This window comes from Clytia hemisphaerica, unplaced genomic scaffold, assembly GCF_902728285.1.
Source record: "Clytia hemisphaerica strain Z4C2 unplaced genomic scaffold, Clytia hemisphaerica genome assembly, whole genome shotgun sequence".
NCBI classification, from domain to species: Eukaryota; Metazoa; Cnidaria; class Hydrozoa; order Leptothecata; family Clytiidae; genus Clytia; species Clytia hemisphaerica.
Genome location: NW_027103300.1, coordinates 1,345,707 through 1,367,846, shown reverse-complemented (window position 1 = coordinate 1,367,846; position 22,140 = coordinate 1,345,707). Strand labels below are relative to the sequence as shown.

At 35.4% G+C, this 22,140-nt stretch overlaps 1 protein-coding gene and 1 long non-coding RNA gene across 2 annotated transcripts in view; one reads left to right on the top strand and one right to left on the bottom strand.

Moving 5' to 3' along the window:
* Window positions 1-22,140, top strand: part of LOC136811849 (guanine nucleotide exchange factor subunit RIC1-like) — a 50,206-nt gene that overhangs the window by 11,384 nt on the left and 16,682 nt on the right. Inside the window, exons 10-27 of the mRNA XM_067068483.1 lie at window positions 238-280; window positions 725-865; window positions 2,977-3,177; window positions 4,380-4,490; window positions 5,286-5,375; window positions 5,677-5,845; window positions 6,442-6,549; window positions 6,987-7,105; window positions 8,100-8,231; window positions 8,629-8,719; window positions 9,432-9,550; window positions 10,059-10,105; window positions 10,689-10,813; window positions 12,103-12,245; window positions 13,274-13,360; window positions 18,536-18,583; window positions 19,960-19,996; window positions 21,764-21,989. Coding sequence (XP_066924584.1) covers window positions 238-280; window positions 725-865; window positions 2,977-3,177; window positions 4,380-4,490; window positions 5,286-5,375; window positions 5,677-5,845; window positions 6,442-6,549; window positions 6,987-7,105; window positions 8,100-8,231; window positions 8,629-8,719; window positions 9,432-9,550; window positions 10,059-10,105; window positions 10,689-10,813; window positions 12,103-12,245; window positions 13,274-13,360; window positions 18,536-18,583; window positions 19,960-19,996; window positions 21,764-21,989 — 2,037 coding nt within the window. The remainder of the gene's footprint in view (window positions 1-237; window positions 281-724; window positions 866-2,976; window positions 3,178-4,379; window positions 4,491-5,285; window positions 5,376-5,676; window positions 5,846-6,441; window positions 6,550-6,986; window positions 7,106-8,099; window positions 8,232-8,628; window positions 8,720-9,431; window positions 9,551-10,058; window positions 10,106-10,688; window positions 10,814-12,102; window positions 12,246-13,273; window positions 13,361-18,535; window positions 18,584-19,959; window positions 19,997-21,763; window positions 21,990-22,140) is intronic.
* Window positions 15,092-16,245, bottom strand: LOC136811744 (uncharacterized). Its single transcript, XR_010847268.1, has 3 exons — window positions 16,198-16,245; window positions 15,500-15,614; window positions 15,092-15,307 (listed from the first exon to the last, which is right to left on the bottom strand). It is a non-coding gene; the product is annotated as an uncharacterized lncRNA (long non-coding RNA).

Below are 22,140 nucleotides of genomic sequence, written 5' to 3'. Positions count from 1 at the left end.
CGGAAAAGAATTGTCGGATTTACCCGATATTGGCAAAATAGGAATCCCGTGAAAATCTAAAAAATAAGGTATTGGCGAGTGTATTGGCACGGAAAGGGTTCATTCAAGAACTGTTTTAAAATCTGGCGATGGCAGTTAGCGGTAAACTTTTGAATTGTTTGTTTTAAGAATTGTTTCCTAAGTTTGTGTGGAGAGGGTATTTTACTCTAATTTTGCTTCTTTTATTTCATATTGCAGAGGAGACGTTTTTCATCATGAAGCTATTACTCTCTCATCACTGGTAAGGCTCCAGAAATTCCTTTGCTATACTGTATTTTAAGAATACTTCAAGAACAATCCACACGGTCAAGTCTTTTTTTTTCTGTTTGAGGCTCATAAAAGTAAGAAAAGCCTAAATTTGAAGATTTTGACTTTGTTTTTATAAAGACCTAAAGATAATATCATTTTTATTCTTTCTAATAATATTTTGTATTATGCTACCCCTGGCAAGTTTATTCAAATTTTAACACAGCTCGTGTTTGAATCAAAATCCCTAATGGGGAGAATATTTATCGATGAAAACTTGTTGGCGAATGAATTTTGTCGGTGAAAAATTTCGTCAGTGGGCGATTTTTCCGTCACTTTTAACCGACAAATTTTCTAACCTTGAAGATTAAAAAGTCAAATGTTTCTAATTCCCGAGAGTTCTCAGCTCAGCTCATCAACTCAATTATTCCGCTTACAGGATTGGAGTATCGAAGGATACGAGCTGTTATTAGTCCCAGTCCTTCCAGATGAGCCAATGGATGATCACAAGAGTATTTACGAAGGAGACATTCTATCCATGAAGTTTGTCAAAAGTGCACTCGCTGTTAACCCTTGTATGGTAAGAGAGTCCATTCAACAACAAACAAACCTTTTCATTAACTTTTTTAAAAGTTTGATCTAGTAAAGTTGCCTGATCGCGTACAGCCTATTCAAAGGTCCCGAATAAACATCTTCCCTCGGTTATTAATTTTCGAAAAAGTTTTGAACAAGCGTTATGTTTTATTATATTAACCTACTTGATAAAAATTGTTTCCGTGACCTCCCGTTTATTTATATTTGAAAGTATTGAATTCCTGTAAATAGCCTGGTTTTAGTCTATAATTAACTTTGGGCTTTTTAGAGTTGCAATTTACAACCCCCCGGTAATTTGGTCCCTTTGGCGTTATATGATATACGATTATTGTTACAGGATTTAGTTTGTATAAACTAAAATTGCTCCCTCTTTTACTATTTGCTTTATTTGTTACCATGTCTGAATTAGTCGTCTAGCTTGCTAGACTATGAAAAAGCTCGAACCAAAACCTCCCTTTTATTGGGACCCCCTCTCTACTATTCGGAACCTTAGAGCAACCTATTCCTACCTTATCCTTTTTACAAGTTTTACTTTACCCCCAGTAAGGGAGTACTTATTTCCTAGGAAATAAGGTTCCCCTCCTGCAGAATCTGAAAAAAGAAGACTCTGCATTGCACTTTAATAACTATTCGAATGTTTAAAAAAAAATTCGTGTATAACCTCGTGGAAAATATCTTCAGTTAGTGAAGTCATGATGGCGACAAAAACACGTTGATTTGAGAGATGCCGAAGTTTATAAACGAGATGGAACTTATCCAGCTGAAGTAAAAGGCAAGGGTCAAAAGCGAAATTTCAGGAAAGCATGTATGAACTTAGCCTGGGAATCCAAGCGTTAAACTTTTTTCACAGTCTAGTTTATGATATTTTTGCTGCTGGTTTAACGCTTGGTGCAGGTAACTCGCCTGCAGGGACATTTTTCCCTGCAATGCAGGTTCGGCCTGATTGGCCAGCTTTCGGCGAATTACTTAGCAGTACTTTTGCGCGCATTTTGATAATTTCGATGCGCGCGCATAATTTATGGAAAAAGCTGACTTTGCAGAAAAAAGGAAAACAAATGAAAATGAAAACATAGATTCATTAGAAACAAAATGGCTGTTGACTGGAAGTCTAAATACATGTGGCTGATGTTTTGATGTGGTTTTTAGTAGTTTTGAAAGTCTTTAGAGCTTGTGAAAGAGTTTTTATGATAAGTTGATTATGTGTGTTTGCCTCTGGGTTCGTGGGTTTCCAAAGTTCAGAAAGTCTGTCAACAAGGGTTCACACACAGACTGTTTATAACATTCTGTGTCAGACTAATCTACCTGCACCAAGCTCTATAATTTTAGAACTTTGTGAGGTGAGGTATTTTTTGTTTTTTCTAAAATTATGAGCTTGGATTCCCAGGCTAGTATGAACTTTTCAATTGGGGTATAATCTCAAAAAATGTAGTAAATAGCCGAACGTGAGAACTACACTGGGCTCAAATAAACTCGTCTCCAGGCCCCAAAAATCAAAATTTTGGAAAAATGAACGTACAATTAAACACACCTAAGGAACAAGTGTGCCAAATTTCAGCAAAATCTAACCATTTTCGACGTCTCCAGGCTGCCCCAAAGTTTTAGCCTCGTTTTGGCGAAAAACTCGTCCCCAGGCGGCCCCAAAAATCAAAGTTTTCAAAAGATGAAATAAAGACCCCCAGATATTCACCCAAGGATCAAGCGTGCAAAATTCCAGCCAAATCCGACCATTTTTGAAGTCCCCAGGCTACCCCAAAGATTTAGGACATACTACATTGTCAGACTGTAGCTCAACTGAATTGAGAACAGGGGGTACTTTTTTCCTGAGGAGGGTACGAATTTCCTAGGAAATAAGTTCCCCTAGGAGTACCTATCTCCTATGAAATTTGTACTGGGAAGTACTTATTTCCGGGAAATAAGTACTGGGGAGTACTTTTTTCGGGGAGTACTTATTTCCTGTGACAGAGGTCCTCATTGACGTTATGTTTAGGCTCTTGGCGTAATAAGAGCCGGCATAAAAGGGGCCGGCGTTAAATTAGGGCCGGTGTAAAAAGGGCTGATAAGGTATTTAATATTTTTCATCTTTCTTTTTTCATTCAGTCAAATCGTCAACACTTGTTCCTTCAAAGTGACAACAGTGTTTATTTCAACACCGGTGACGTCATGCTTCAAAATGGCGGCAATGGAATCTTTGGGCGTGAACAGGGCGGCGTCAATTCACCCAGCATGCATTTCAGTAATAAACATTGGCAAACGTTCCCGTTACCTCATAATTATATACACACGAATTGGCCGATCAGGGTAAATAATATATACCGTATCGGAGAAAACTTCGTCGGGGAAAAGTGACGAAAATTTTCCACGGCTTTAATGCGTTTACCAACTACCAGCAAGTAACGAATTTTTCCCCGACGAAGATTTTCCCCGATGAAGTTTTCCCCGATAAGGTACACGTTTTTTTTAAGAAACTAGTTTTACCAAGCAGCCTTAAATGTTTGACATAATCAGCCTCATGTTTCTTAAATTTAGCTTCTTTAAAAAAAACTGAATTAAAAATTGTTATTTTCTCATTCTCAGCCTCAGCATATTTCTTAAATGTTTCTTAGTTTTTAGGAATTCTGAGCCTCATGTTTCTTAAAAGTGTGTTTCTTTAAAAAACGTATATTAATCAGCTGTTTTTTTTCGGACAAATTAATAATAAACTATCCTGTATGGTTTTTTTTGCGTTGTCTTAAGGCCTTCTTACACGAGCCGATTTTGTCGGCAGACATTTGAGATTCAAGCAAACTAGTGTAAAATCTCGCTTCAATGACTTCCCTGATTTGTCTGTGAATGTAATTTTGTGAGAGTTATGATAGATCTGATGCTCTATCATAAACTAGAAAAAAAATTTATCAATCAATAAATTTTTGTTGTTTCTTGCCTGTGACCTGTCCAAATATTTAAGTTTAAAAAAATATTTTACAAATTTTAGTCTGATTTTAGTTTTTTTTTGATTTTTTGCTGGTGCATCTCCAGCTTTGATGTTGCTTTGATAATTACTTTGATGAGAACCCATACTTGCCTTTGTTTCTTTTCAGAAATGCTTATTGAATTACTCCAAGTAAAGAAAATCTACCTCTTTGATAAGCATATATCGTCGCATCAAAATAAAAAAAGCTTTAAGTCAATTCTTGAAAAATTGAGGTATCCCATGGCGTTCTAAATCTAGATTTAGAACGCGCAATGAGTTATGTCCATAGCGATGCTTTCAACCACATTTTTCATCGATTTTTTGGTTTCAATCCATCAAAAACTAACCTAAAGTGGTCTAATTTTAAGCTTTTAGAAGAATAAAAATTTAAAATTTTAAAGATTTTCATGGTAAAAAGTCACATCAGTTTTAGGGCAAAAAGGCTTTAGCGTGGAAACAATTTTGGACTTCAGGATTATTTAAGGAAAAATAATTTAAAGTTGATATTTTCTCAGAACACCGAACATTTATGCTTCATCTTTCCTTATAGTATGCTGCCGTAGACATGTCAGGCAAATATTTTGCAGTAGCTGGTATCAATGGGTATGCTCATTTTTCATTGGCTAGGAGAAAATGGAAACTGTTTGGCAATGAAACACAGGTAACGGGTAATTTGATGTTCTTTATAATAGAGAGAATTTCGAATGCAATTAAAACAAACGTTCGATGAAAAAAAAAACCGTAAGAAAAATATTAAAATCTATTTTTTAAACATTGGCGCCCCATCGAAGAGTGTGATTAACGATTAATTGCTCTTTTTGAAGGTGCGCCGAATAAGAAAAAATAGCTCATCGTGTGATTAGATGTTTTATTTATTCTTAATAGAGAGAATTTTTTACCTTTTTCAGAATTCAAAGATCCGTCAAAAATGATGATTTTAGCACTTTCTCTTTATTTGGTTTAATATTTCGATTTGGGTGGGGTTTAGTGGCTTCGATGCTCTTTTCTCCGATTGCTTTTTGAACAATCGTTCTGTGTGTCGGTCTGTTATGGTCAAATGAATTCTGTGTCTCGATAGCACCAATTTTATGACATTGAAGCATTGCAATACAATTGCGAAGCAGAGTGTTTTTTCTTTTCTTTTTCATTTTAAAATACCAAGGGAAATTCAATCATTAATCAGTAAATTCAGCTCCGTTTTTGAAAAAACGAAAATTCCGTAACATGATGTGGCAAAGTAACGCCATTTTAGTTGAAGGAATTCGCATGCTAACAAACGATTACCAATCTATCTGAGAGCAAAAATAGAGACTTGTGAAAGAATGTCTGAGACGCAGAATGGTCTCAACAGTGAGAAGCTAATACTCAGCGTGTCTTTTCTGCGAAGACGAGTTTGGTACCTGTACCTGCTTATATAACAGACTTGTTAATTTTCTGTTATTCATATTTTTCGTAGGAACGGACCGTGACATGTCGAGGAGGATTGACTTGGTGGAACGACTATCTAATTGTTGGTTGTTTTATTCTCAATGAAGATCGTGAAGAAGTGAGTCCTTTCTTTCTTAATTATTTCAACTATCCTTTTTCAGTAATAAATATCGAGATCAACCTTTCTTTTTATCTTAAATAACGTATGCATTTTGGCGGAGGCTGCCAGCACCGTCTGATATGTGTTGTTATAAAGGGTGCGAGTCAGCCTCACTAATAATTTTTCGATTAATTTCCCGAACAGTCTTTTTTCAAATCATGACATACAAATAAGCGTACATAGAACCCCTCTAGATGGCCGAATCGAACAAAGAATTGTAGGAACCTAATACTATTGTTTTCATTTATTTTCTTTGCAGGTCCGGATCCATCATCGTCAAGACAACCTGGATGTCCTTCTTGCTCAAAGAATCTCGTTTCAATCACCAATCTTCTTGATCAATTTGTACCACAACATTTTGATGGTTTATTGTTCCGATTGTAGTGTCTCCTTCTTTAGACTTCAAACTGTTGAAGCTTCTGTTCATGGTAAGATAAATCGGGAAATCGGGTGACTTTTGTATTCTCTTATCTTCTTGATCAATTTGTATCAAATGGTTTATTGTTCCGATTGCAATGTCTCCTTCTTTAGATTTCAAACTGTTAAGGTTTCTGTTCATGGTGAGGAAATTTAGGGGAACAACTGGGGTCGAAATTGGACTTCAAATACCCAATTATTAATGATTGTATTTTTTTCTTTGTTATCGAGTTTATGTATTTCCATTTTTGAAGACGACTTAAGGAATCTGGCCCGTATCCTGCAGATTTGAATCACATACTAATCGAGGACGGTAAAAGTGCTGAATTACCGTTGTCCTCAGTCAATCAGGATCTAGACAAACCAGAGCTAACAATCTCCGTCGCAGAGAAAAAAATACATAAACTCGACCCGTTGTTACGCTTGCAATATTATACATTATTACTTGGTCTCCAAAGGATCTTGATTCGAGACATCGGGGGAGCGGTGATGAGTTGCAATATAGTTTGAAGAAAATGGAAAAATATTTATATAAAAATAATAACTGTAACTTGAAAGAATTGAAATCATATAAAGCCAAAACCCACATACTTTTCGGCTCTTTCAGCTTCTCGAGTGACGGCCACGAAGATTTCAGAGACTTCACTACTGGATTACCTTGTACACCCGATCACTGTCACATCCATCAGTTTGAGTGGACTCAAAGATGAACAACGTAAGAAATTTATACAGGGTGTCCAGAAAAAAGTATCGAAACACATAATTAGTGGGTTCTAATCCTCTCTCCTTTGTCATTATGTAACTATAAAAAATATTTTGATGAATTCTTTTTATCGATGTACATTCTGCACCATTACAATGCACCATTACAATGTCTTCGACGGACCCAAAAGCTGCTTGCTTGAAAGTGACGTATCGACTTATTTTACATTGAAACTAACTTTTGTAAATAAGCATCATATTCTTATGATAACATACACAAATCAATTGTCCACTCAATGACATGCTCAAACTCGGTATTAATAAATATTTGTTTATAGCTTTAACTGGATATAGAACTTAAAGTTTAACGCTTTATTGTTCTTTGTTTATGCGGGTTTTGAATAAATGGAGTTTGATTTGGTACTGAAATCACATTTTTCATTTTTGCAGCATCAGCAGAATTTTCATCAGAAGAATCGAATGAGGCTCACTCGCTGATCGCCAATGTTGCTGGTCGTGTTCTCATGTTGCAGAAAGATAAACCGGCTGCCGAGAGAGGTTCAAATAAGGTATTTTTTTGACGATCTTGTAAAAAGCTAATAATTTTCTTGTTACAAATTAGTTTTCTGATCCTTACTGGAGGGGGTTTATCGAACAAATCCTGCATTACTAAAAATAGACAAAAAAACGACAAATTGCATAAAGAACGACAACTTGCATAAATAACGACACATTTTGCCGTCCACAACCCCGACCGAAAGTGACTGTACCACCCGTTTCATTTCATTCTTTTTTGTTTATCATGGAAATTAACTACACGTGGTTTAAAAGAACGACTAATTACGCATGCGTGCTATTAATGCAGGAATTGTCAGTCGAACTAACTGCTATCGGGTATTTTTCGTATCGTTTCCTTTAAAATATAATTTCAGATCAAATTAAGATTTTATGATAAAAGAACATTCTGAATTGAACCATATTAGGATTTTGGCAATGGGCCATTACATTTTATATCCATACAAGGGGGTGGACGAACATTTCCAGAAATTTTTCCAAGGGGGTAAAAAAGTTGTTCTAAAATTTCCAGTGAATAAATAACTTACTTCAGTTCGTCTACCCTCACTTTAAGGTATGAAAAGAACTTTTCCAAAGGTATTTTTTGAAATTTTATCATTTTCCAGGGGTATCCACACATTTTCAATAATTTTTTTTTTGACTTGAAAAGGTTCGCCCAGTCCCCTGTATGGTTTTTTAATGGAACAACCCAATATTGTGAACGTATTGTACAACTGTACTAGTTTTCAGGCTTTTTTTAAACTAGATTTTGGTTTTATTTTACACTGGAAATCCCTATATTTATGATGGAGAATGCATAGCAATATAATATGTAGCAACAGCCTTTGCAATGTCTTCTTGCATTTCATCACGCACCAAACAGCTGATTGACCGCAAATGACATTTAGACAGATTTGATATCATTTACAATCAATCAGCTGTTAGATACGTGATGTAATTTATCAGAAAACATTACAATGACCCACGATTCACTTTTCACTTTTCTAGATCACATTTCTTCCTCCGGTCGTCATAGCAACATGCGTGGAAAATATTTGGTACATGGTCAACCCTGTACATAGTACTAAACAACATCTTGCCGAATCTTTATGGTTCTCTTGCGGCGCCAATGGAATGCAGGTTAGTTTTTTTTCTACAATCGGCGCCGAAATATTTGGCACAAAAGGGGAATTCCCTCATAACTTTAAATACGCAAGTGATTTTTAGGTGCTTTAAAGTACAATTTGGAAGTAGAGTTTTAACTCTGAGTTTTAACATTAGACTTAAGACTTGAAAGCTCAAAATTTGCTCCAACAAGGCTGGGAATATAACCTGAAAGCCACTTAACCCCTCCCAAATCGAAAAATCCAATGACACGAAGTGGAACTAATAAAACTGCAATTTTCGCCCGATATTTAAATTCTGAAAAAGTTTTTTTTGCTGTATAAAAATAAATAGACTTCGATTGTATATGCAGCATAACTCCAGGTTTTGTGCGACTCATAATTAATTACAATATTTTCTTTTCTTTTGTCAGGCTTGGCTTCCATTGTTCCCGACACGTCGTCCCCTTGGCTTTTTATCCAAAAGGATTATGCTTGATTTTCCTCTCAATTTATATCCTTTAGGTACGTGACTTATCTCTTTAGAACCATAAGTCAAAAATATTTTAATCTAAGATTATAATCCACACAACAGCTTGGACTTACTTCCTGCAAAAAAACAATTGAAATTGCAAAACTTAACTTTCAAACTTGCATAAAACTCCCAACTCAATTTGTATCCACTAGGTAAGCTACTTGACACTTTAGAACAATAAGCCAAAACCTTTTGATCTAAGATTGTAATGCACACAGCAGCTTGGCCTTTAAATTGAAATTTTAAAACTCGGTTTCAAAAATTGCATTAAAACTTTAACTCGATTTTGATCGATTAGGTACGCCAAATGTCCCTTTAGAACTATAAGCCAAATACCTTTTGATCGAAGATTGTACGCAACAACTTCACCCAAAAACATACTCAGTCTTTTCCACTTTTAAATTGAAATTACAAAACTCAGCTTCAAAACTTGCATAAAACTTTAAATCAATTTATATCGATTAGGTACGCCAAATGTCTCTTTAGTGGGTAAAATAAGGACGGAAAACCAGACATTTTCTTCGTCGCTCAATAACAGTGGTCAACACAATTTTTGGCCTTGCCTATCTGATTCGTTCGCTGGGGGCCATGATTATGTTGTGTTTGCGTTATAAAATAAAAAAAAGTCTTGTCGATGAGACCACGAGAAGTTCCTTTTTCCCAACTTTTCACAAATCATTTCCTTTCTTCTTCATATCTCAGTGGTGATGTTCGAGGATTCGGTAATCATTGGCATCGGTAACTCAGACATGGATGAATTCACAAGCACTCCAACGTGTCCTGAAAAAATACTCTTCCCTTATTTCAACCTCGAGCGCACGGTAAGTGAACGCACATTTTAGAACACCCAAGAGGTGGTATTCATGATATGCACCATTGCAATGACTTAACGAAATTAATCAATTTTCCTGTTTTTGTTCCACCCAATACGTCATTTTTTCTATTGTTTAAGTGACGCATTGGGTGGGAAAATTTTAAAAGTTCTCATAAGACTCTCCAGTGGTGCATATCATGAATAGACGAGCGTTACGACGGACAAGTGTAAATGCATCATTAAGTAAGTATGTCTGCGACCGCAGTCGGAGGCGACCCGAGGGCTTCTCTTTGATAGCTATCTACCTGGGCGCCACGCTTTCTCTCTGGATTGCTCCACTGACCCTTGATCCTTCTCTTAATTGCTGAGCATCAAGCAGAGAGGCATCAAGTACCATTTTGGGAATCTTTGGTATGACCCGGCTGGGAGTTGAACCCACAACCTTGCGATCCATAGCCGGATGCTCTAACACTGCACTACGGTCGCTCCATGATGCATCATTAATTTCATTTCAGACCCAAGTCTTCCTACCACAAATTCTAAGACAATTACTACGAAGAAAGTAAGTATTATCATCACATTATATAAAGCTTTGATTCATCTTGTATGAGACCCAACGCTGTCCCCCGAATGTGCTCCCAGTATTGACTGGATAGCTCAGTCGGTAGTGCAGTTGCACTAGTAATGCGAAAGTTGTGAGTTCGAATCTCACTTCAGTCCTCAGTTAAGTACCTCATTGGAACTAATTTTCGCGGTAACTAATATTCGCGGCCGAAAAGAAAATTGGCAAAATTGCATTTCGCGGCTTTTTATTTTCTCGGTTTTGCCCTTTTCAGGACAAATTTCTTTCGTTTTCGATTTTTTCGATAAAGTTGGAAAAGATTGTACTTAGCGGTTCAAATTTTCGCGGAGAACGCTAAAATTATTCCCAAGCGCCTTGTATAAAATATACGTATGTGATCAGACGAGTAAGTACAATTTTCATAAAGCATTTTGGGAAGCCTGAAAAACGACGAACCCTTACTTTGAGTCCAACCAACTACCCCCCTCCCCCGGATCTGACGTGTATTATCGTTACAAAAAAATGTCCTTAACCTTGACAACAACGACAACAATGACAAAGCATTTCGAATTTTCTCATCCAGTCTGGGTGTACATGCGTTGGACATTGCGAGAAGCTGTACCAATCTGCCATACTTTACACACGTGTTGGAGTTGATGTTACATCAAGTTTTAGAACAAGAAGCTACCGCATCTAAACCCATCCCTGGTAAGATGATACACGTTGTTTTATAAGAACAAACTACCTTATCGGGGAAAACTTCCTCGGGGAAAAGTGACGAAATTTTGGACAAGTGACGAATACTTTCCCAAACGAAAATTTTCCTCTGCCTTAATGCGTTTACCAACTACCAGCAAGTGACGAATTTTTCCCCGACGAAAATTTTCACCGACGAAAATTTTCCCCGACGAAGTTTTCCCCGATAAGGTATATAAGAACACAAAGCTTTGATGGCAAAAATATTAAGGACAACTTAAGATCATTTTACAATTTTAAACTCTATTAAGCATCCGATTTTTTAGCAAAGTGGCCAAAAATACTTAAAAAAGTGTAAAAATAAGAATATGTTTTAAAAACATTTATGGGCTAAAACTCAAAAAGTTAAGAACATCGGAAAGATTCAAAAACTACGGATGTCCTTATATAAAAAGTGTTTACCATGTTTCTCGTACACTACTATTTAAAGTACACTTGTTGTTTTGAAGCTTAATGACGTCATAAAGATCGATGCCAAATGGATAGATGGAGATAAATGGTTCTGAACCTTACTTTTTTTTTCGGAACATCCAAAAGTTTTGAATGTTGACTTTTTCTTGTTGTCACCATTCTGTGAGCATTTTTTCCATTTCCTTAAGAAATCGGGTGTTTAGAGCCCGCAAAGTCTTCAAATGTTCTCAACTTGTTCGTAACATTTTGGCCATCGAAGAGTTATGCTCATAAATAGTTTCTTATAAAAAAACATCGTAGACAGCAAAGTCAGGTTTATCTTAAAGCTAGTTGAAGCAATCGAAAATGAGGGTATAAAACTTCTAGACTACTGACTGAATTGTATTCGTTTGTTTATCCATTCAAACTTTAACATTAATTGATCATCATCAGCTTGTTGCGAAGTTCTTTGTATATTCATTTTACATTCATTCGACATAATAATCTTATATAGACCAATCTCGAGACCAAGCGCTTAAACTTACTAATTGATTCTTAAAGGCCGGTCTCCACTTGCGTGCGCTGTGATTACACCTTTTGGCTTCAATTCTATTTCTTGGAAAAAAGATTACATCATTAAAATGTAACGCGTGCTCGAAAAAAAAAAAGTTGAACACATTTCCAACATTTTTCAACCGTTACGTCAGATCCCGCCAATGGAATTTTTCTTTTGACCAATAGCGTGGAAGGTTCGCTCGAAAAAGTGCAATCGAAGCGCGTGCAAGTAGAGACCAGCCTTATATTTCTCGTACTTAACTCCCCTTCTTTCGAATCTTTCCTTTTCTTTTCAGATCCTCTTCTTCCACGTATTGTTGCTTTTATTCAAGAATTCCCACAATTCCTTGAAACAGTGTGCCATTGCGCACGAAAAACTGAAATCGCACTATGGCCACATCTATTTTCCACTGTTGGAAACCCCATAGAGTTATTCAAGGTAAATAAAAAAGACAACAATTTGTACAAGTCTGCTTAATCACCGCTTGTACTCTTAGGTTCCAAATAAACGGGGGGGGTTGGAAAATGTTCGAGATTTTAATAAACGGGAGGGCGTAATTGCCGGGGGGTGGAAATTGTACTTAATCTGAAATATTCTTAAAAATTAATAAACGGGGGGGTCCTAATAAGGTCGGGGGGATTGGAAAATTTTCGAAAAATTAACAAGCGGGGGGCCGTTAATTTGGAACCTAAGAGTATATGAAGATATGAAGAATTTTTTAAGCCAGGTTGATCAAATTAGCAAAGGAGTTGCATAATTCATATCAAACTAATTAAAAGATTGACAATAAATTTGCTTCCTGGTGATTTCAGATTTTAATAGTGCTTAGTCCAGTTAGGCCTAGAGTAAGAAAACTTTTCACATTTCGTTTTCAAAAAATATATGAAAACACAAAAACAATGAAGTATGATTGTTTCAAAATGCCATTAAAATTCTTAAAACTATCATAAAAATACAAAAATATGATCCGTTTGTCATGATTTTTTTTTGTTTTGTTTTTTTTTCAAAAAAAGACTAGCGGTATTGATTATCCGTGTGCTCAGGCAATTCAAAAATTCTTTCATATTACATCTAGACTAGAGTCAATTTATGGCTGAACTTTGCTTTTTGATAATTTTTCTATGACGCTGAGTGCAGTGAAGTAGACTAAGAGCGTTTGGCGAGGTCGCCATTTTATGGAAAAAAATATTTGAAATCCAAATAAAAAAAAAGCTACTCGAAATTGAAAAATATAATCAAGAATGACAAACAAACATCAATAACAGTATTTGAATCACTTATTTTCAAATAAAAACATTACTTTGTTCTTTTTTACCTGGCAAAAACAACAAAAATCTGGCTATGAAAATCAAAGGAAATGGGTTCATCATCAATACCTACAATTTTCTGTATATACTAGAGATATTCTTTATTCTAGAGATTCTAGATTTCTAGACACTAGAGTTCTTGTTTTCTTCTTTTTTCAGAGTTGCCACACTACTGGGAAACTTGCCACAGCCGCTTCTTATCTATTGATTATTCAAAGTTTAGAAAGTCCAGCTGTTAGTCGACAGGTATCACTAATACAAAATATCGTCCGCCTCTAGGCAAAACGCACTGTCGAATATTTTTAGATATCCGATAGCAAAATATCTCTTCTGTAGCAGCGAGCATAAAGAAAATAGTTTTTTGATCAAATAATTATTTAAATCTCTGAAATCTCACATATATAAAAAAAGATAAAAAAGAAAGTTCTTTTAAACAAAAGAGAAAGAAAATTCGAACGTTTTGTAATAAGAGAAAAAAACAATGAAATTGACATCTTTAAATAAGACAGTAAAACGTTCGAAAATGTCATAAAAAGAGAGAAAGACTGAATGCGAAATAGGGAAAAATTAAAATACTTTTCTGCTAATTGGTGAACGATAAACCATATATTCAACGTGAAAAATCGGATATCGAAATTATTCAGTCTCGCTTGATGATATTCGACTCAGCTTCGCTTCGTCGAATATCATCAAGCTCGACTGAATAATTTTCGATATCCGATTTTTCTTGTCGAATATCTGCTTAATATTGTTCTTGTTAATAAATTTAAACACGAGGTTATCATTCGATAATAAGCAGATATTCAATAGGTAAAAGTTGGTTATTGAGATTTATTAACCCGAGGTGATTAAATCCAATAACCAACGAAAATCTATTGAATATATGCAGGGGCGTATGTAGGATTTTTAGGATACCCTGCAAAAAAGATTCAGCTATATATAGTGATTCAGCTATATATAGTGTCTAAGGAGGGCCCACCATGGTTGGGCCCGACGGGGCAGAAAATTTTTGAATTTCGACCCTCTAGATTGGCTAAAACAGCCACCTTTTTATGCCCAATGTACCATGAACCAAAGATAAAGAATTAAAATTCATTTCATTTAAACACAAAATGAAGCTGGTAAAACTAAAATCTGCCTTTGCCTCTGCCTCTAAAATATGGAATAAATGAAGGAAAGAGGTGTAAAAAAATAATAATAATAATAACTATCATGAATTTTTTAAAGAACTTTTTGAACTTTACACAAAAAAGTCAAAAATGATAGCAAAATAATACAATAGCACACAAAAGATTATAAATTATACAAAAATCTTTATCTGATCGTGATGATAGCAATAACAATAATAATAATATATACCAAACTGTCTAAAAAATGTTTAATATAATTTTGATTCTTACTGTGTCAAATTTATTTATCTTATTGCTGCCAAAAGGTGACTTAAATAATTTCAAGCAGATTAATAATAAAAGCCTTTTGACATTTCAAATGAAAATTTAGAGAAAAAGAGCAAAACTATTTTATTCAGACTGCTCAAGAAAAGAGTATTTCATTAGAAAATTGATTAATGTGATGCATTAAAGTATCCAAAACTAGAATTTGTACTGAAGCTGAAATCTCTATAGTTGGTTCATCTTGAAATTGTAGTCTAGCCCCATTCTGGTGTCTCGATTGGAACTGTTTGCCAAATCAAGCAGAGAATCCTGTACCAGGGGTAAAAAGCCCCCAATCCGAATTGAAAACAAACCATATGTCATCCAGAAACTCATTTATTCATTATGTACATAATGCAGCATGTTTTATGTTTGGTATCAAAATTCAGTTGTTGTGTTATTAATTTTATACTATATATATACATTATGCATCCAAATTCATTTGCATTGGCAATTACATGTCAAAATCAAATCAAGATGTACTTTCCAGAGATGATATTACATGACAAATATTGATATCCAGTTTACAGGGATAATTTTGAATCCAAAAAATTCCAAGAAACTAAATGTTAGGTACACACTGACACATCATCATTTTGATTGAATTATTCCATTCTGTTGTTTCCTTTAAGTTAAATATGGTTTCACTCATCTTATTAGCAGACTTTGTCAGTGTTTACAAAGATTTCGTACCAACCACGTGAAGGTGCAAAATAATCCATTGATCTAGGGGCTACTGGACAGTATGATGGCAACTAACCTGAAAGTATATAATGAAGAGGGAATTAGGATTTTTGCAAGCTACACCTACATATTTAACAAACACAAAACAACAAAATTTAAGTCAAACGACAACTGGACAACCAATGAAATCCAACCGTAATGCTTCATGACTGTGCCAATCTACTAAACTTATTGGATGGGTTTTTTTGGTTCTGAGAATAATACTTACAATTCAGGAAAAGTTCTGCACACGTGCAAGGCATCGAAGTGTATCCATCAAAGAATTGTTGCCCACAAGATGGAGAGAAATGGAACTGTACAGGCAATTTCCATTTGGAAGAGAACTAAAACAAAATAGAGAAATAATTTTTATGACCAGTACTTGACTGGCAGGTGCTGGCCCGCAAACTAAACATAGTCAAATCTGTTTGTGTACCTCAAAATAGTGTGCGAAAAACCCACACAGATCTTTTTCTCTCCCTAGAAAAAAATTTTAACCGGCCAAAACATATTAAAAACATTAGGGTGTCAAGGTCAGAATCACAAAATTTTCAATGTTATTTTTTTTCTCTTATTTCAAAATCAAACCACAATCGGTTGGTTGTCCCTTTGCCTCTTAAATTGCCACAAATTCATCTCTTGTCGTCAACCTTTTCTTAGCCAGAGTGATTGGCCAAACAAACAGTAAGTACGTACCCCGCCGATTGATCAAATATCTTATAAATATTTCATGATTGGCCACTCACTCACCACTCACTCACCACACACAACAAGTGGTATTGTTGATTACCAAAAATTATGACAAGTCATAGGCCATAGGCAGATAAGTAGAGAAAGAGGGGGAAGGGAAGCAGTTTTTCCTGCACTTATCAGATTATAATTGATAACATGCAGGCATGAAAAATAATAGAAAAAAATACCACATACCTTACAGATTTGACTTTCCTTGTTGCAATGGATTTCAGAAGATAACCATAAGAATAAAAACAAACATTGAGATGAACTTGATGGCAGCCCTCAGATGACGAATTTGGAGAAGATCGAAAATGTGCAGGCTTCAAATTCTTCAGAATTTGCGACAAAATAGATAAAATCAGGACTGTCTATTCTGTTTTTTCTTCTCCAAGCATCTAAAGCCATTTGACGAGTCTTGACTTTTAACGTTTTGACACTAAAAGCCATCAAATCCCGGGCAAACCCTGCATTTTGACCTCATCCAGGTCTTTCTGCAAAATTTTGCAGGGTGCAGGCCTGCAAAACGCTTTTGTGCACAAAATCTAAAATACAGACTCGAATTCACGCTTCCTGTAACGCGACTTGATAAACAGTTTTCTTATATTTACCGCGGACTTTAAGTCAGTAAAATAAATCTAATGACACTAACGAATGATCCGGAAAAACAACTCCGGGGAGGCTAAAAACAAGCTGCGACAAAAAAGACTCCGGAGCATACCCTGCGAGTGCATGTTTTGCAGGGGTGTCGCACCGCCCCTGATATGTTTTATTATATACCTAGAGACAAAAATAATAAATGAATTATGTAAATAGTCGAACAATTCACATAAAAACACTCCCATAATCGAACGTTCGTATGCTTTTCTTTTTTAATGATTTTCTTAATTACTTTGAGTCATAAAATTTGTTCATGAAATCGACAATAGGTTTTTGATTAACAGCAAGAGTGACAAAAAATCAAAATTTGAAAGCAAAATTTGAAAAAGAAATTCTACCATGGGATAATAGCCGTGGTATATCACTCAGGAATTATTCAATAGCTGTTTTTTGCCTACAGGTATATAAAAATATCTCTTTAATAATGTCTCTTTCAACAAGGAACTCCCATTAACGACGCTCTACTATTGGATACGAACCCTTATTCGATTGTTCTCGTTAATAAATTTAAACAAGTTCTTATTGAAAATGTTAATGTAAACTGACCCCATACTTTTTGGGACAGGTTTTGGAGACTTTCAATAATTTTCAATTCATTAAAAGTATTGGTCATCGTCGGTAACAAGAGAGGCATGAATTATGTAGCCAACATGGGAGGCAAATGATTGGCTGTTCCATTAAAAATTCATGTAGGATGAGATGAGATGTTTGTGAAAATGGCAAAAGAACCTTTGGAAATATTATTTTCCTACCTTTTAAATGTGAGGTTGGACGAACTAAAATCTACGGTGGTCGAGAAGGGCCACACAAAATAAAAAATTCCAATACAAAATAACAAATTCAAATACAAAACAAAAAATTCCAATACAAAATAAAAAAAGTTCAATACAAAATAAAAAAAGTCCAATACAAAATAAAAAAAGTTCAACACAAAATAAAAAAAGTTCAATACAAAATAAAAAAAGTTCAATACAAAATAAAAAAAGTTCAACAAAAAAAGTCAAAATAAAAAAAGTTCAATACAAAATAAAAAAAGTTCAACACAAAATAAAAAAAGTTCAATACAAAATAAATAATTCAATACATACAAAAAGTGGGACCCAAAAATGGCCAAAGTCTTATGTTGTGAGCCTGGATACTTATCATTGACCGTGATGTTTAAGGTTTCTGTTAGCTAGGTTGATCTTTTTGGCTCCCATTACTTCAGGCTTCCCTGGAGTCCCTGAAAGACTTTGGGTCCCACTTTAGCTTTTCAAGAATATTTAGGGCCCCTGGTACCAATTTTTAAAATTTTTGAAAGTCCGGGTCCAAACCTTAGGGGGTTCCAATTTTTAAGATTTTGGGACCTTTTTTGGTGGTTCACGAGTCCCGGTATTCAAAAATGCCGTTTTTCATTTTGTGTTGGTTTTTTTATTTTGTATCGGAATTTGTTATTTTGTATATATTGGGACTTTCTATCTTGTATTGGAATTTTTTATTTTGTATTGGGATTCTTTATTTTGTATTGGGATTCTTTATTTTGTATTGGAATTTTTTATTTTGTATTGGGATTCTTTATTTTGTATTGGGATTCTGTATTTTGTATTGGAATTTTTTATTTTGTATTGGGATTCTTTATTTTGTATTGTATTGGAATTTTTTATTATGTATTGAGGTTTTTAATTTTGTGTGGCCCTTCTCGGCCACCGTAAAAATCAGTGTGGAAAAATGATAAAACACACCTTTAGACCCTCTGGATTTTCATCTCGGGTTACACCCTAGAAATAATTTGTCCACCCCCTTGTATGGGTATAAAATGGAGTGGCCCAATGCAGCCCCTAACTTCAATCATTCTTAATCCTTATATTTAAGGTCATTTTTCTTCTTTTTTCAGCATGCTACATTATTATTGGAGACTGTCCTTGACAAACATAATTGGTCGGTATGTCCAGCTTTCATTGTTTTCAGGGGTCTTATTTGGGCCCGGAGAATGGCCGATTTCTCTGGGTCAAGAAACGAAAAAAAATCCAAAAATTCAACCCGTCGTGCCAAGTACATATTCACCCAAATCAATACACTGGGCTTGCTAGGTCTTCTCCGGCTTAGATTCTATAATTCGCCGGAGTTGATTTTTCATTCGCCAGCCTTTCAAAAATAAAGCAAAACCCCTGTACACGATTCTTTTTCTATAAGAATGGTGTAAATCCATTTCATCATTTAACTTTTTTGGGAAAATCATCCTAAAATATTCTTACAGCATTCTTATTAGGTTAGGATCCTAATTCAGACTAGACTTAATAGTTAGAACATACGTCTCAAGCATAAAATGGCATTTTTGTGAAAGGAGTAAAGCCTTTACTTGGGGGTAATTTATAATTTATAATTGAAAAATGCTCTAAAAATGGCATTCTTAGCTGGAGGAGCAAAATTCCATGATGGTGAAATTCTTAGCATTATTCTTAATTCTTTGACCATTTTTTATCATGAACATTCCAAGTGTATTCTTATAAAGCAAAACCCCTGTATTTAGTGAACTAAACAACCAATGTCTTTAAATACTTTTCTTATAAGAACCTTTAAATTTTGGCTGAGGCTCGCGGATGTTCTTATTTTTCGTGATGCTCTTAAAAATAGAAATTTTCTTCAACTAATGGACTTAGAAAAAAAGCTTTAAATCGCCATTTTTACAATCGGGTATTAGGACTAATCTTAACCTGTTAATAATTTATTCATAGTTTTTAGCGAAAATTAAGCCTCATGTTCTTATAAAATTGTTCCTAAGACAAAAGTTTGTATGTAAGTAGGTCTGCGACCGCAGTCGGAGGCGACCCGACAGCTTCTCTTTCGATAGCTATCTACCCGAAGGTAGGGCGCCACTCTTTCTCCCTGGATTGCTCCACTCACCATTCTCTTAATTGCTGAGCATCAAGCAGAGAGGCATCAAGTACCATTTGGAGAATCTTTGGTATGACCCGGCTGGGGGTTGAACCCACAACCTTGCAACCGTAGCTGGATGCTCTACCCCAGCACTACGGGCGCTGTCGTGTGTCTCACTCCAATATCATAGAATACAATATCTTCAAGAATATTGGAATGCGATATTTCTAGTCCTACAAAATTTGATATTGTTTGTTTGTTGTACTTCCTGTATAGAAAGATTTGTTTTTTTTGTACATTCGAGAAAAATGGAACTTGACTTTCGACCGACTTGATGAGGGCTTTGTGCAATGAAAAAGTCTCAAATAGCCAATCTACCACCTGCTCTTAGTTGCGCAGCACATTGAGTTTTTAACTGTCATTTTTTATTTTTTATTTCAGCTTGCTAAAGACCTTGTTCGATTCCTCAGAGCGATTGGTGAGCATTAAAAAACTTTCTTGGCCTAAGAACAAATACAATGCGCGCGATCTCATTTACGCGTTTCTCGTCGCAAATATTTGTTCCTTTTGCGGTAAGAAAACCTACCTGGTGAGAATGGCGTATCAAATTTATTTTGCTATCTATGATTCGCGGTATGTTAAATATTAAATGACTTTGGAGATTCGGTGAGTTGGTGGCCGAATTGCCGCCCAATGTTTTGTCAGATAGTCCCAAGTTAGAGTCGTTGACGATAAGCCTGGTCCGCTTTTAGTCGAACCTGTCCCTTAACTCGAATTTTTATTTTTTTCTAACTGAAAAAGCTCCATTGTTTTTCACTTTAATTTTCTTTGTAAATCAAAATCAAATGTGTAGCAAACATCCCAAGAGTGCACAATACAGTTGCAGTGCTTCATGAATATGTGTCCAAAAAAATCAAGATGTTAAAAACATTACGTATTTAACTTTCTATGTAGAATGGATTAAACCTTCATTTTCCCTTGAGAATATGGATTTACGAAGAAGGATCGTAGATATCTTGTGTAAAAGACTAGATAGAGCTACTCCTCTTTTATTTCCCAAGCAACGGCAGGGTGAAGCAAAATAATGCGCTATCTCTGCTGAAAGTAGGCCACAGTAGGTCATAGTTCGGTACCGGCTTCGTTTAACCAGCAAGCAAAAATCTGAATGGCGCGAAGTGACGAGGCGAAATATAGGTTTGACCGATAAAATTTCTGGCACCGAACTATGGTTTACTTATCAAAGATGGATATAAAAATAAAAAGGTTCTCGGCCATTGTTTGTCACTTTAACATTCTATGTGTGAATGGGTTAAATCTTCATTTTACCTTGACAATGTGGCTAATGAAGAAGGATTCGTTTTAAAATCTTTCGGTTTTAAGGAAAGCTTACACAAATGTGGGCTACATTATAATTTTACAGTTGACTCTCTCTAATTCGATTTTCAAGGGGAATCGAGTTTTCATCGAAAACAATAGTGTATCGAATAGTAGAGCGTCGTTTATGAGTGTTTCTTGTTGACAGTGACTATCAGTATTATCGAATAATGGAGCGTATCGAATAGTAGAGCGTCGAATAAGAGAGCGTCAACTGTATATGTTTTTTTACGAAATTGAATATAAATAGAATACGCGTATTTCCTATTAGCAGATTCATGTAAAAAAGTCACGAAAAAACGTCGAGTAAAGCTCTCACTGATTGGCTGAATATTGCTCACATAAGCATATTTATTCAAAATGTTCAGAGGTAATCTTTGCATATCTCAGCCAATCAGAGCTTTACTCGACGTTTTTTCGTGACTTTTTTATATGAATCTGCCAATAGAAAATTTGTATTGTGATTTTCACTTAAGATTGTCGTCCTAGACGGCATGAAACTGTTACAATTATGGTCGAAACATATTGAGATTTTACTGTATTTCAACGCTTTCAGAATTTTAAGTTCAGGCGAGAATTGCTATTTTAGCACTTCCACTTATTCTTTCCTCGAATATTTCGATTTTGGAGGGGTTCAGTTGTTTGTCTAGGCTATATTCCATGCCTTATTGGAGCAAATTTGAGCTTTTAAATTCTAATATCCTAAAGGTTTTAAACGCGCTTAAAAATCAGTTGTGGTGTTTAAAATTTCGCAGGGAAATCACCTTTGTCTCAAATGTTTTGTCTATGATTGTAGTATGAAAATTAACGTCTTGTTTTCTTTTGAAAATCTGCGTAAAACATAATTACTTCTTTTCTTTCGTTTCTAAAGGTAAAGGCGAAGAATCACCGCCACGCACTCCTCAATCTACCTACACTCATAAATCGTCATTTCATCAAAACATGACGTCACAAAGTATGACGTCACCTTTCAGCATGTCGGCACCTTTGAATTTGGAAGATTCGTTTTCTGGGAGTGGCCAGGTGAAAATGCCGCTATCAAGACAAAATTCAAGAACGTCCATGCAGACTGCTACAACAAATACACGAGCAACAAGGTAGAAACACACAGCGTTGTTTCAACGTTCATCTAACGTTAATTGGACGTTGTGAACATTATATTGACGTTGAAACAACGTTGTGTGTCAGCTGGGAAAGGATGGCGCGTCCCCGTGTATCCCAGGCTTTATTTACGTTACTGATGGGTGC